Raw genomic sequence first — 16,366 nt, forward strand, 5'->3', positions numbered from 1 at the left:
ACAGTTGTATTTTTGTTTGGTATCTGAAGTTGTTTTCTAGCAATGAAACGGTTACTTTAACATCCACCATGATCATAATCAACCAGCATTAGTCAGAGCATCAATTTGTTAATTTCATTGGAAAAATACTCATTTTAATTCGGTGGTATTGATTTCAAGAATTCCATCGAGCCCGAGTAGCTACAGCTTTAATTTAATTTGATAGTTTTCCCATACGAGCACTGTTTGCTTTGTTCAAGCACAAACTCCAGGTATTCTCTCTCCCCGTCTGTCGATGGGTGGTGGATGGCATGTATATTAGTGTTCTCAATGAGTGGAAAACACACATAACATGTGCGCGCAGTCTTCTGAGGTTGAATAACGGCATGATGCGCCCCTGAAGTCCTTATCAATGCCACCTACCGCACCTGTCTCGTGGAGGTGGAAGGTATTTCGAGTCTCCTGGGGTGGTGCGAGTCACATTGTGTAACCACATGGCGTGATGCCTGATGCTCCGCTAGCCTCAGCTATTTGTCATCGTCACCATCCAGTCCCCCTCCGGATGTCTCAATTCTCTCCAACCTCAGCTGGTGCGCCCCGAAGCTCTCTGAGCCACAGTCACAGCACCGCAGACACATGCACAAATTGACAGCGGGCCTCACAAAAGTTTTGTGAAATGAGTTCTACAGTGTAATTCTGGGCTTTTCTGCATTAGAAAAAACTATGAGGAATTCATTCCCCTCAGGAATACGTGAAGGAGACACTACTGAAAAAGAAAGCAGTGGAAAGAAAACAGTGGGTACGTGGAATGAAAGTTTACTTTCAGCTCTGATGTGACCTAAATACCTGAAATGTTTTCTAATATGAATGACATCATCATTTTAGGGACAGTTCCCTGTTTAAATCCCAGCTTGGATGGGGTCTGTGTAGAGTAAGTATCTTCTCACATATCCGCAAGGGTTTTCTCTGGGTAGCTCCAGCTTCCTTCCAGAGTCTAAAGACATTAGGTTAAATGGAGATTCTAAATTAACTGTAGGTGTGAATGTAAGTGTGAATGGTTGTTTGTCTCTGCAGATACTGGCGACGTTTCCAGGGTGTACCCTGCCTCTCGTTCAATGTTAGGATTGGCTCTAGTTCCCCCTGTGACCCTCAAAGGATTAGCTGTAAAGATAATGGATGGATCATCAATTTAAACCAAAACATGTGTTCCAACAACTTATTGCCTTATATTCATGTAGTTAGTTAAGAAATTTATATATTTTTGAGGAAATGTGCTCATTTGCTGTATTAGAGGCTCCGTATCATTGCTTTGCACAAAGACGAAAAATGAGATAACAGCTAGTCTGGCTAATCCAAATGTGGCAAGGGTGCCAACAATCCCCTAGGTTTCTCTTTGCTTGGGTATTGCCACTTCCTGAAGTCAGCACAAAAAGTTGGGAAACAACTTCTTACTTGAGAAAATCCCTGCACATGAAGCAGAACTAGTCCTGCACATTACTGTCTGAAAAACCGAAACATCTTGTTTTGGTTTTTGTTTCAGCACCTGAGCTTTTTGACAAGGTAGCTGTTTCGCATTTGTTCTTCAAACTATGATTAGCTAACTGGCTGCTGGCTGTCTCCTTGAATTTACAGTTGACATGAGGTTGGTATCGAGAGCTTAGCAAGAAATCTATAGTTATTAATGGGTTATTGTCAATAAAGGCTAACTTTTGGAAACAGTCCTGCAAAGTATTTAGATAAAGACTAGTTAATGCAGGAACATGTTACATGAATCTACATCTAACATTTAAGACTCATTCCACAAAGCTCTGTGAGCATTTGATGACTTGTGGTGAAAGACTAGTCATCCAAGAATCACTTCACAACACAACAGAGTAAAAGCCCTAGCCTCATGTCCAAGTATTCATGTCTAAGTGCAATGACTGCTAGTTTTGTCAAGCTGTCATAAGGTGAACCCTCCAATGCCCTCGGTAATGTCAAGATGAATCAGCAATAAAAGGTAGTGATGTGGATGTTTGCAAACAGCAACGTGAATGATATCTTCACAGACACAAACACAGATAGAGGCCGTGGCTGCATGGGAGTAGTGCCTGTGGTGAAGAGCTTACCCTCTGATCGTGTAAAAGCAGGATTGGCAGCAGTGAGCACACAGAGTAAAGCATGGGATTAATATAGCAGCAGTAGACCCAATTACATCTATTAAAACCCACTCACAAAAAAAGAGACCAACCAGAGACAGATACATCAATAACAATACACACACACACACACACACAGTTAGTTTGTTAACATACTGTAGGCCCTGTTCACATATAATTTGTCCATTTAAATCATTTCACAAAAAGTGTTATTATATACACTGCTCCAAAAAATTAAGGGAACACTTAAATCACACATTAGATCTTGATGAAGAGGAGCTGCCGACACACTCTGGCCACGTGAGGCCGGGCATTGTCCTGCACCAGGAGGAACCCATGACACACTGCTCCAGCATAATGTCTGACAATCACTCTGAGGTTTTCATCCCGGTACCTTACAGCAGTGAGGGTACCGCTGGCTATGACATGGAGGTCTGTGCGACCCTCCAACGATATGCCTCCCCAGACTATCACTGACCCACCGCCAAGCTGGTCATGCTGGATGATGTTACAGGCAATATGTTCACCATTATATTGCCAGACTCAAGCTTGTCACATGTGCTTAGTGTGAACCTGCTCTCATCTGTGAAGAGAACGGTGGCAGACCTGCTGATTCTGGTGATCTCTGGCCAATGCCAATCAAGCTGCTGGGTGCTGGGCTGTGAGCACAGGTCCCAGTAGAGGTCGTCGGGCCCTCATGCCACACTCATGGAGTCTGTTTCAGACAGTTTGGTCTGAAACATGGACACCAGTAGCCTGCTGGAGGTCATTATGTAGGACTCTGGCAGTGCTCCTCCTGTTCCTCTTGGCACAAAGGAGCAGATACCGGTCATGCTGCTGGGTTGATGCCCTTCTACGGCCCTGTCCAGCTCTCCATGTGTAACAGCTGTCTCCTGGTACCTCCTCCATGCTCTTGAGACTGTGCTGGGAGACACAGCAAACCTTTTTGCGACCATACGTATGGGTGTTCCATCCTGATGGAGCTGGACTGTTCAACCTGATTGGGCTGCAGGTGCCGCCTCATGCTACCAGTAGTGACAAGGACACTAGCAGAACACAAAACTAGAGAAGAATCACACAGGAAGGATAAGGAGAGAGCAGCTGTCTGTGGCGACCACATGTAAAACCATTCCCTTTTTGGGGGGTGTCTCTCCATTGCGCCTGTTGTCACTTTCATTTTCACAAAGCAGATGAAATCTATTCTCAATCCCTTGTTCTTCCTAAATGCACAGATTGATATCCCTGAAGTTTTACTGACTTGGTGTTAAACTGTGACAATTAAGTGTTCCCTTAATCTTTTGGAGCGGTTGTATATTTTCCAATAAACCTCAAACATAACCCAACAGAATAGGAAAATCTAATATATAATATAAAATAATAAACTAAAATAAATCAAATATCACCACAAAATATTAATATTTAAATTGAGCAATATTAAAATTGGCCTTTGAAAACATGCAATTCAGTCAAACTCTAATAAACGAGACAGCATATTAATAGATACAGCACAATGACAGTGATACATGACAATAATCAAAACGTAGAAATTTCACACGCCACGTGTCCATTAAAAATGAGTGAGCAGACAACAGAGTGCCGCATGCTACTGTGTGGCATGAAAGCATTGAAAGAAATAGATGACAAACACAGACACAAGAAGGGAACAGAGCTGTCAACCTCTCAGCGCTCAAATGACAGCATTTGCTAAACCGAGCAGAAAAAAAACGTTCGCTCCTGAAAGGAGGATTCCTCCAAAGACAGTGACTCATATACCTTTGACAAAAACCTCCGTGAAGCACTTCTCCTCCCCAACCACGCACTCGTACATTGCGTCATCCGAAAGGTTGCACTTGTTGATAATGAGTGTCCGCTTGTTGCCCACGCTCTCAAACACATACCTGGACACACAGGGATGATGGAGGAAGATTATATGAGGATGATAAAGACCAAATGAGGAGAGAGAGAGAGAGAGGGAGGGAGAGAGAGAGAGAGAGAGAGAGAGAGAGAGAGAGAGAGAGAGAGAGAGAGAGAGATACTGCTTTCAGTAAAACCGAGTCACAATCAGACACAAAGGGCCTGTAGACAACAGAGTGACTCATAGTTTTAGACCAAGACAAATAATCCACACATTCACGCAGAGCTTCAGGACTCACGAGAACTGTGTGTGGTGGTTTTGCTTTTGAACACACATAGTGACAAATATCAAAAGACTACAGTAGTGCCTCACTCTCATCACACAGGTAGTGATGGGAACGATTTCCATGGTTACGCTCTTGACAAGCTTTCATATCAGAGAACTCAATTGTATGAAACTTAATGTTAACTGCTTTAAGGCTGAGCTACAGTTGAGTTGTTTTGTAAAAGGAAGATATATTTTCACCCATGTCTGTTTGTTGGTTTATTTGTCGGCAGGATTATGCAAATTGACTAAACTGATTTAAGCGTGTGAGCAATTTGGTGCGGATTGAGATTGTTCGGCCTTAGTAGAGGTAGACATTTAAGTGCCACCCTAGCTTAGTCCCTGTAAAAGACTGACGCGAGTCAGAGCATCCACGTTTGTGCATACATGTGCATCTTCTCTTTACTTAACAGACATTTACAAATGCAACAAATGTGCCACCTACTTCATCCACAATGCAACTTAACTCAACTACTGAGTAGAAATGACAGAAGAAAGGTCAATGGAATAGTTTTTTTTTATCAATATAAGTAAAATGGGAGAAATTGCATTGGAAACCGACTTATTAGAATGGGACATTCCTCAAAAATTACATCCATCTAAGGTGAGCTTCAGTATTAATAGTAAAACACTAGATCTAAAGTGTATATTATAGTATTTTGGGATCATATTCATACGTAGTATATCATCCTAAACAAACACATATCCCACAGTTGTTTGAAATTAAACAAAAAAGACCAGGATTGTATAATTCTGTCTCTATGCTCATTTTAGGGAATTGAAATCGTAATACCAGTGTCTCTGTCTGTAACCTAGAACATTTGATTTGTTAGAGCTGGATGGTCGCAGTGCAAAGCCTGGGAGCACCTCCTGTGAGGCTCCATTCAGGGCAAGAAAAGACCCCTCTCCCATAGTAACTGTCTTAATCAAAACAGGAAGAGGCCTGCCTCACTTCAATGAACAGCATGAAGCTCCTCAAAATGGCAGATGGCGGAGTCATTGAAAAAAATGCCAATTGCAACAGCTGTACTCTCTTCAATAAAACACCAATGGTTGCCTTTGAAGGAGGAGGGGGAAAGAGCAAAGAGGCGGATGACACAGACTCTGGTGAGAGCTCAGCAAGCGAAAGACGCTCTAACATTTATATGTCCTGTTAGTCATATACCAAAGTCAGAGCTTTAATAAACCATTTACACAGCACTGTTCAGTCACTGTAAAGTTTCATGGCATATTGACACAGACTTTTTTCTCTAATACAACCTATAGTCCAACAAATTACTAGTTGTATTTTTTGGAATAACATTAGCTACATAATCAAATCAATTAAGCTGGTGAGCTAAATTATCTAAGTCAAGCCTGGTTAGCCATTAGCCTGTGTGTTAGCGTTATCATTTAGCAATTACATTGGGAAATAATGTATAACTGATACACAGTTAAACAGTTAAGTTTAGATAAGGACAGTTGTTTTTGTTGTGTTTGTTTTTGAATGGAACACCCTTTACCATAAGCCCTAGACTTTTGCAGATCACAGCTCGACAGAAAAAACAAGCCAATGAGTGAGTTAATTGGACACAGTTACTTCAGCCATGTCTGAGGAACGGACCAGACTGAAGGATTGTAGTTTTAAGATGGCAAAGATCATGACTAGAAAGTTGGAGGGGAGGCACTTTAGAGGAGAGCGTTGGCTAGTTGTATAGATGGATGAACTAGTCATTTTCATCAGTCATTTATTTCCGTGTTCACAAAGTCATCATTATTCATGAACAGGAACATTTTAATGTCTTTTATCTCATTGTCTTGATTTTAATACTGCACATTAAGTGGCCAAAATGTAATTAATTGTGGTTTAGATTTATATTAAGGCTATCAGAGAGTTAAGTTCGGGAGAACGCTGGATTTGGGCATTTGGCTGTCAGTCTGCGACCATGTACCCAATCACGGAGGCTGCTTGTTAAATAGAACATGCCTACATACTTCCGTACCATCATGGTCCACTACACAAACACATTCCACACACACACAAATACATATACACCTCCCAAACAGTAGTAATTGGCTCACTTGGCTGATGGCTTGATTTCCTGTCCATTTTTCAGCCACTTGACTGAAGCGTTCTGGTCAGCCACCTCCACACTAATCTGGATCCTCCTGCCCTTGTCCACTGAGTAGGCTGGATCCAGCTTCCTGAGGAAAGCTGACAGTAAAGTATCAAGTTAGTGCAGTTCAACCACTGCTTTTATAGCCAAATAATCCGTAAGTGCCAACCCAGCAGCGAGCATATGCAAGCACACATTCCACCTGTCGTCCCAGCTATATAACTTGTCCCCCGAGGCCTTTAAACACTGAGAGCTTTCCTTTCATGTCTGCCGCCTCACTCCTAGTACACAGTCTGCTTTTGCCTCATAACCCCTCTCTTGTCTCTTCCCTCACTCCTCACCGTCACTCTTCTTGGGCTCCACCCTCTTCATTTTCTTCAGCCTGCTCAGCATGCCCCTCAGGTCTGTGATGCCGTACTGAAAGGCAATCTTCTCGTAGTCACAGGGCTTGGCGTCCTTTAGGATTTCCCATACATCCACTTCCTCTTTGGGCCCCTCGAGTTTCTTCTCCCTGATAATGTGAATGAAAATCCCATTTAATAAGACAGTTCAAGATAAAAGATGCCTCTCTGAAAAAGTAAATGACTTTACCTTTTCTTGAGCAACGCACTGAAGTCAAGATCACCAGCATCCTCACCTGCATCTCCACTGGAGTTAAAATAAAATATTTTTATAGGGAGTAATAAAGCAGCATTGATAATGTACATCCAGTAACAAATTCCATTTGATTCCACATACCTATCAATAGGCAGAGAAATTACAATACACAATTATAACACCAACAAAAAACAACATGATCAGATACAACAGCACACAGTTGTCTTCTAAAGAATCGGTGCCTATTGTTAATGCTTACCCTTTTTTCATCCTGTGTTCAGATAGACGCAAAAATAGCATGTGTGAGAACACAGAGCACAGCATTTGATGAGGACTACAAGTTACCATCATGCCCTGAATTCAAGTGACAGAGATCACAACAGACAAGCAACACGTAAGCAACAGACACAACAGAAATAAGCCATAAGAAACATGTTTGAACAGAAACTTAATTATGAGAGATAAAGCACTTCCTCATGAAAGCGTCTGAATGGGAAAGTAACATTTTGTTATGATTAGCATTGTGTATAAAAATCCTCAGACATACTGTGGCTCCCCTGTTTTTTGGCTGCTAAGGTTCAAATCCATGAAGTGTTGTTAGCACAGATGTCGCCAAAGGTGATGTTATTTGTGTATCAGTGAATGGGAAGGACCCCCATTGATTAAAGGGAAAAGATTACAGTTACATGCTGAATAACAAGAGAAGAACTTCACAGACGGGGGGGGGGGGGATACAATCGAGTTTCACTGTATAAGCCATTTATTTCCCTCACATGCACGTTTGCCACTGATGGGGGAAAATTCACGTCATCAGTCATCCTCTCGCACTCAACAAGGTGACAACTACTATATGTGGCACACACCAATAAAGGTCTACAGGCTTGAGTGATTGTTGTTTTCCACTGTGAACAGGCTTGGCAGCTCCTTTACAGTATAGAATGTATTTGCCTTGCATGGTTGAGGCTCATTGAACCCCTCGGAGAGCAGGATAAATGCCAATAAATTCAAAGCCATTCTGAGTGATCATGTTTGTTCTATGGTAGAACGGTTCACCCAAGGATAACATCCATCCATGTTATCCCTGCCATGCAGATGGAAGTAAATATTCCCAGGGTGATAATGCTCTCGTTCACATGGTTCACTTCATCAAATGGTTGAGTGTATTGACTGCAGCCTTTGCTGACTCCAGTAGTTGTCTACACAATGGCTCCCACATGATTACCACTTTGTGTTTCCTTTATTTTGGCATTTATCTGTGCGTAAGACTGTTCAAGTTTAAATCCTGCATGTTCTCTGACAAGCCTGCAAGCATACTCATAACTCAAACATGCATACTTCTTCAAAAACACAGCTCTAAACACTGTGTGAGAAATGAACAGATGAGTGCCAAAGAATGCTATGTAGTCCACAGAATATTTTCTATTTCCCTTTGAAGCCTTTTCAGCCACAACCAGTCAGAGAAACAACAACATGAAGAGGAGAAAATAGCCTAATATGCCCCAGGCATGAGATGGAGAGCTTGGGCTATTTCAGACATGAGACATATGCATTACAGGCTGGATTAGAAAGACCTCAGAGAAATAATGAGTGAGTAGGCTTTATGTATAAAGCAGTGGTTCCCAACCTATCTGATCTAGCCCTTCAAATGAACCACTACAATCACAGATCCATAGATTTTGTTGTCTATTTCAATCATTTATTCAACATCGATTTAACCCTACATTTACATAATTTACTTTTAACTATTTAATCTATCTGTTACTTCTATGTTGCCCTTTTTACCCAACTTCTTCTGCTGTTACTTTTAGCTAATTACTCTGAACATATTACCTTTAACTATCTGTTATGTCTTTCAACCATGTATCTGTTAAATTTTGATTTTTTGACAGATTATCCAGTTCTTCTACATTTCTATAATTTATCCTTTATGTTAGCATTCAATAATTTATACATGATAGTTTTCAACCATTTACTGTATGTCATTTTTTGCTAACCTATTCTGCTGTTACTTTTAGCTAACAAGTTCGACCCTATTACCTTTAGCTATCTGCTATATGGTCCGTTTATCTGTTTAATTTAATTTATAGGCCAACATAAATCTGTTTCAACCATTTACTCTATGTCATTTTTAGCTGTTACATTTCACACGTTCAAACAATATATCAAATATATCCATTATCTTTAGATTTCTATACCATTTTAGCTAACGTTTCAAGATTTAGCTGTCTAAAGCTATCTGTTTTAACCATTTAGGTGTTTTCAGCTAATAAAATCAAACTTAATATCCATTAGTTTTAGCTAAATTTGAACAATTTATCTGTTATTTTTCGCTTCTCAATACTTTTGTCAATATATAGATTACATTTATCTGTTAATCTATATCAAGCATTAACCCCTTAAGTCTCTTTTAAATATTTAACCATTACTTTTAGCTATTGAAACCTTTTATCATCCTATGCTTTTAACAATTCATCTGTTACTTTAATGATATATTTCAACCTTTTTATTACGAGCTTAACATTTAGATTTAGCTTGATTATTTGCTACATTTCTCTAAATTGCAACAGGTAGTGTTTCACCTAATTCAATACAAGTATATCTTTTAGATAAATTATTTATATTTCGTCAAATTATTCAAGATCTATCCGCACACCCCCTGGCAACTACAGAGGTACCCTGTGGGGTACAAGTAGCCCCTGTTAGGAATCACTGTCATAAAGAATGGTGTCAGACCACATGTATTTGGTTATGCTGCTGTAATACATGTTAGAATATCCACAAAGATGAGCACCAAATTGGAAATAAGATCCTTCATACTTACCATCTGGAGACTGAGCTGCATGACCTCCACATAAGAGGTGTTTAACACACTCATCAGTTCTCTCTCCAGCAACATACTTGAGTTTTAACCAACTTTTCACTTTTCATTTATCACACCGACCTCATCCCTCTCTGCGAATAAGCACACTGACATCCTGTCCAAAGCACAATATGATGCTGTCTTGTTGCATGTTGTTTTTTCTCATCTTACCTGTGCCCATATGATCAAGCTCTAATGGGGAAAGGAAATTATATTTTTAAACACAAATTACAAATATGGAGACTCGATCTGTCAGTGCGAAGCTGTCGGCTGATTTACGATCACACAGCACACGTACAGTACATAACAGCTAAAATAAAAAACTAATTAAAAAGCTACACAGTCCCAGGAAACATATAGATGCACTTTGCACAGGGAGAAGCAGAGACAGAAATAGACTGAGTGAAACAGATACATATAAAAAAAAAAGTCCCTTCAGAGACTGTCGCCAAGATGTGATGAAATACACAAGACAGTAAACCATGAGGGACTCTAGGTGAAGCAAACCAGCAAGGCGGGAGACGCACCCAGACGTGACAGAAAGAGAAAGATGGCAGACAGTCTGACTCGTACAAAGTCAGCTACAACTGAGGGATAGACAAACACATGCGCAGAGACTCGTTGAGACTGACAGATGCCCAGAGGCAGCGATCTACAGAGGAGCATAAGGGAGACAGTGTGACGGGTGACATGTTGAGTTGGCCCTCGCCAACGCTGACACTCACGATCGCTTAAACGACTCCAAGATGTTGTCCTGCTGCTCCTCTTGTGCAGCTGAAACCACACAGAAGGACAAAGGCTGGTGAGAATGCGGGCTAGGTTAATTCATTACACAGCAGGCTTGAGCAGCAAAGGAATAATGGACTGATGACCTCGCTAGGCCACTAAATGATAGGACCTAATGTGCATCGCACTCACTGACTTCTTGGCTGACAAAGCCAGTTACGTAGTAATGGTGGATATGCTGAATGGAAGATGACAATAATGTGATTAAGTGTCTGTCTCAGGACCTACCCTGCACGGCGATGTCGAATAAGCAGCTGTCGCACTTGTCTTTGGCGCTGACCTCGCAGCGGTAGCCACCTGCGTCTCCATCCACGATTTTGATGATGCTCATTTCATAAGTGTAGATCTGACGGAAAGAGAATGGGATTTGTTATTCCATCAACACCAATACACACACACTCTCATACAGTACATGCACAGATATGCGGTACGTGCTCACAAACATGTGCAGTTTTATAAAGGCAACACAGTTTGACTGATAATGTTTTGCTGATTAAGGCATAGGAGCAACTTCGGCCATTCTTCGCAGATGGCTCAGTCAGCAAGACGGTCGGTGCAGCTTGTTTCATTACGTATTCATCATTCCCTCCATTTTATTTTCAACCATTCTTCTCTGAATTCAATGCAAAAACAAGAAAATAGGTTTCTGCATCTTTATGAATGTACTTTTTTACAATTCAGCAAATCTTTAAACGTTTGTGTTAATGAATACAAGATGGTTGGAGGGGGAGTATCTTTTGGTTTAGTTTGATAAAACGTACGTTATTGTATGTTAAGCAGCTCTTGTGGTGGACAGGAAAATGGTTTAAAAAATCCTACTGTTACTGTTTGTATTTTTATATTTAGTTTGAGGTTCTATATACAAATATTGACTAAAATAATTACAAAATCTAGATGGTTCTTAGTGCCATAGTAAAATCAATTACTTTGTTTGTAGGATTCATTAGTTGTACAGTTGTTCAATTACACTATATTAGCTGTCTGGGAAAGTCCTTTGTTTATCGATTCCCATTTTCTCTTCTCATTTTGATTAAATTCTGCACAAGCATACATGAATGCAATATTAGAATATCCTTTTGACTTTGATGAGGAACTCTGCATTGGTGTCAATGGGGTTTCAGAAACCTTTTTGTCTTTTAAACAATAATACTGGACATTTGCCTTGTTGAAAAAACTGCAGAGATTAATATATTGTCGAGCCGAAGATTTTCAGCTTCAGTTAAAAAAATCAAAAACAAAAAGATTAATAGTCTACCGCCATACTTGCAGGTCTATGAGGCCGTAGCACAGTGGCTCATAATTCTAACGTCAGCGTGCTAACTGGGAAACCATCAAATTTCATGATTATCTATCAAACTTTTAAAACCATTTCAAATCCTTGACCTTTATTGGATATTAGAAAAAGGTCAGTAAGATTCATCCTGTCGAGTCTGAGTTAAGTTATGTTTTTTTTCTTCTGTTTTTGTACATTTACAGTTTTTTCCTGTTTTATTTTGTTACTTTCCGTGTTTCTTTTCAGTGTACTTCACTTCCTGTCTTTGCATTCCCACCATTTCTTGATTACCTGCCCGCCTCCATTAGTTTCACCTGTATCTAGTTTACTCTGTGTTTCTCTTCTCTTCTCTTCTCTGTCAGCAATCCAGCAGTTTCTCTGTGTTATCCTGAGTAAGGTTATGACCATGCATTGTTTTTTGACCTCGCCTTTTTACCCCTTTTATTTTGGATACCTCTGCTTGTCTTGACTGACTTTCTGTTTAGACTGTTTTTAGGATCTCTCTACAGGTGAAGTTTGCATCTGGGTCCTCACCTTGCTCTAGGTTCATGTCCTTTAAGGACAATGTCTTTACAAAGTTTCATGACAATTCATTTAATGTTTTTTTTCTTGCTGTACCAATGACAAAGTGTATCAGTGTACAAAGATGGACAACATGTCTCCACTTCCTCCTACTGTACGGGTACAGGTGCTACCATCTTTAGCTGTTGTCATCTTTAAATCAAACAGTTGAACATGCATCAATCAATAGGTCATGTCACATCTTATCTGCTAACATGGAGGAGGCGAACACTGCAGCTAGCCAGCAGGGGGAGATCAAGATATTTTTTGCTTCACTCGTGTATGTGAGCTTTCATGTTGTCCATCTTTTAATGCTGGACCCAGTGGTGGACCAACTGATCTGCACACACATTGCCATCCACAAAGCCACACAGCTTGCACAGCCTTACATCTACGTGGAGCAATGAATGCACAGACACACATTCAGTATGAACATGCCCACCTTGGTGTTCCTGTCATAAGACTCTTTAAACTTCAGGTGCTTTCCAGCTTTGCTACCAAGGTCGAGCCACTTCCCCTTCACCCATTTCATGATCGGCTTCCTTGTTAATTTTGTGGAGTCCACTTTAGCAACAAACGTGACGTCCTTGCCTGCCAAGAACAGTAATGAAATGCAGCGATTAATTAAAATTGATTAACTGTCTGAATTCCAGCTACAATTTGGCCTGAAGTAAGCCACTCCCTTCGTTTTGGAAATAATTCAGGATTTTTACGGCAGATCACCTTTTGTTGCTGTGATGCTCTCCGGCTTCAACACAAACAAGCCGGTCAGCTCGGCCGGCTGAGGATCCTCCCCCGGTACGAGCTCTGTAACATGTGTGTTATATGGAGGGATTACAGGGGACAGATTAAAGCAAGAAAACACAATCTGGTTCAACACTCAGATAAAGACACAACAAACAGATTGTAAAAGACAACAGAAGACGAGGCGATCAAGCAAACCACCAAATCAGCAGTCTTCTTAACCCTGGTGCTTTTTACGTTTAAAATAGACACTTGCTGATCGTTAAGTGTTATTTGAAAACGAGAAGTCTTAAATCACTAAATTCTACCCTCTGAGCTCAGGGATCTATTCATTTTGTGTAGTTATTTAACACTGAAACTGAGCAACAGTCTTTCCATGAGGCACAACCATACAGCGTGTCTACGTAATGCCTTTGCTGTTTCATTGTATAAACCATTTGGGAGCATCTGACGTGTGATAGGCGACTAAGGAGGCCGCTGGAGCAGACTGGCCCCAGGGAATAAAGAAACTCCTCAGATCACCTCGGAAGACATCACATTAGAGATGACTCCGCAATCTGCTGCCACCCTGACAGAATACGCTGAAGCTGTACACTCTTATCTTGACGATGAAAAAAAACGAGCAGCTCTTTTATCCGTTCACTTGTTTCTTTTGCAAGTAAATTGATGTAACCTCTGTAAGGTGTTTGCTTGTCAGTTGAGATGCTTTACAGAAAAAAAAACGCTAGCGTATCAATTTCTCTTACCATCGGGAGGCAACTCTGCATCGCAGGGGGAAAAAAAAGAAAGACAGAGAGAGAGCGGGGGAACACGTCAGTCTGTGCAGTAACTGTGCTGCGCTGTTAAACATTGATTGGCCCAATGCTGATCTTGACTTTAGGTGAGGAACACTCACACGTTCCATCAACGTGCTCTCACACTCCAAAAAACATTCCTCTGACTCCAATTAACAAATCCTGTTTTTTCCTTTTACCAAAAAGAAACCACACAACTGTTAATTGGTAACATCTTCAAAAATTGTGTTCAGATATCACTTTATCTGCGCTGAATTGTAACTTACATGAATTTTTTACCTCCGCCAAGGAGATTATGAGTTTGCAGGATTATGCTAAAACTACAGAACGGCCTACCACAAAACTTAGTAGAAGGACGTGGTTGAGGTCAACTTTTTAAATGTTTGTGCGGATCTGGATCAGGGTGCGGATTCTGATCTTTTGTTTTTCGTTGATTCGTTGATTTCTCAGAAAATAATGAATGTATCTAGATGAAAAAATTCTGGCATATTTAAGGGACTGATATCTATGAGTGTGTTTATAAAATAAAAATAAAAATCCAGATCCAGTGAATTTAAATGTGGTTTCATAAAGGGGACTGTTGGGCCGTGGCGGAGGTATGCAGTCTTTCTGTTTTCTCTTGTTTCTTTCACAGTTTGAATCAGACATAGAGTTAAGTTTCATAACAAAGTGTTTATACACAAGCAATAGGTACAAAATAACGCCGCATTGAACCACCAATCAAGTAGAGTGAGTAGCGCCCCGGGTGGACATCCATTGGACACGCACAGTTTCTGAGAGAATGGATCCAGGGTCACATGTCAAATAAGGTCATGCACCTCCATAAATTCAGAGAGCCACACTGTCTGCGCCTCTTCCTCTCTCTGCTTTTATGGGCTCAGTTAATTTGATCTTTTAATCAAAAGTGCCCCTGAGGACAGATCCAAGTTCAGATGTTCAGGATGATTTAAAAGGTTTCAGTTAGAATGCTAAGTGGGTGAAGCTGATCCTGGAATGGTATCCAGGGGACACTTTTGAATGTTTGCACTCTTATTTATTTATGTCACATTGGACACTGGCTGTGTTCTGGATGAGGGTTGCTAAGTGAATTTAACTCCGCTGTCCTTGGCTCTGGGAACGTTTGGCTTTTTTGGACAAGCCCACCGAGACTAATTGACTGAAACCCTATGCAAACGTTATTCATATTTCGGTGTGATTTGTAACAACCCACAATAAAAGCAAAGGGGGAAAGCTTTATTTTATGGGATCATTAATTTCCCAAAATATAGTGATCCATTCAAGAAACTTTCAGAAGTAAATTTGATTTCTATTTTTGGCGAAAACAGAGACCAAGTTTGGAGTTAATTGGAATTTGACTTCCCCAGTGCAACAACAGCAAATGCCCAAAAACAACATATGTCTGTGTTCAAGAGACGAAACCCTCCTACAGCATGTGGAAAATTGCGATTGCGATTATACAATGATGAAGGTCCTAACCTGAATGAGATGGTCATTCAAATCCTAACCACAATGTTTAATCCAAACCTTAACCAACTTATTTTGACCCAAATCATGATCTTCCCCTAACCCAGTCAGTTTTGGGCCTAAACTTATCATCTACTTACTGATCTTAACCACAGCACCATCACTTTATACATGACAGGTATGGGGCATGTCGCCAGCTGCTGACAGGGTTATCGGATCAGAAATATAATTTTCAATTCATTTTAGAGAGTTTAAAAGCAGTCGCTGATTTGAGGAGAAATTTCCAAGAACATTTAAACCCCCCAAAAAGATTTATCATTTGCTGATCATTAGAAACTGTATTCTTCACGTAGAGCTACATATGAAATGTACATGCACGGATTGCATGTTTACTGACTAAAACAATCTTGGATGCACTAACTCAGCATGTTATTGAAAGTAATTATTTGTCTAGTTACTGTTTAAACGCTGTATTTGACTTATAATTAAATCCAAATTACACAGCTGCTTCTAGGAAATTATTAGGAAAAGATCAGAAATTCATAGACTCAGAAAAATCTGTTAAATACCAGGTCATTTAATACTTAACCCCCATGCTGGGTATTGCTGTATTGGAATAGTAACATCTACCCATTCCATCCATAAATGATAGTCCTATACATAGAATGTATAGTAATATAATTTCACAGTTATTACTTATTCAGTATATCATCAATTTATCATCAGAGCACCAGCAGACAGGAAACACTGTGTCTCAAATTCCCTCAATCAAGTTAGGTTATAAATGATGAACGAAAGAATCTGCAGTCTTACACGGAGCTGTTATATTCTCCAGCAGTAGGATGATGTAGTAAATCCACATGTTGAGCACAACCAGTATAGATATGGATTTTTA

At 40.3% G+C, this 16,366-nt stretch overlaps 1 protein-coding gene across 6 annotated transcripts in view; it reads right to left on the minus strand.

Moving 5' to 3' along the window:
• The window catches only part of mybpc2a (myosin binding protein Ca), a 56,145-nt gene that overhangs the window by 18,008 nt on the left and 21,771 nt on the right, over nt 1–16,366 (minus strand). For 4 of the 6 annotated variants that reach the window (XM_035179830.2, XM_035179829.2, XM_035179828.2 and 1 more), the window contains 9 exons: nt 13,960–13,974; nt 13,193–13,276; nt 12,912–13,060; nt 10,864–10,981; nt 10,575–10,623; nt 6,984–7,040; nt 6,734–6,903; nt 6,358–6,490; nt 3,891–4,015 (listed from right to left, as the gene is read on the minus strand). In XM_035179830.2, the coding sequence (XP_035035721.1) occupies nt 3,891–4,015; nt 6,358–6,490; nt 6,734–6,903; nt 6,984–7,040; nt 10,575–10,623; nt 10,864–10,981; nt 12,912–13,060; nt 13,193–13,276; nt 13,960–13,974 (900 nt within the window). The remainder of the gene's footprint in view (nt 1–3,890; nt 4,016–6,357; nt 6,491–6,733; nt 6,904–6,983; nt 7,041–10,574; nt 10,624–10,863; nt 10,982–12,911; nt 13,061–13,192; nt 13,277–13,959; nt 13,975–16,366) is intronic. The other 2 variants (XM_035179834.2, XM_035179831.2) reach the window with 1 other exon arrangement.

The sequence above is a fragment of the Hippoglossus stenolepis genome, chromosome 16 (genome assembly GCF_022539355.2).
Source record: "Hippoglossus stenolepis isolate QCI-W04-F060 chromosome 16, HSTE1.2, whole genome shotgun sequence".
In the NCBI taxonomy this organism is placed as follows: domain Eukaryota; kingdom Metazoa; phylum Chordata; class Actinopteri; order Pleuronectiformes; family Pleuronectidae; genus Hippoglossus; species Hippoglossus stenolepis.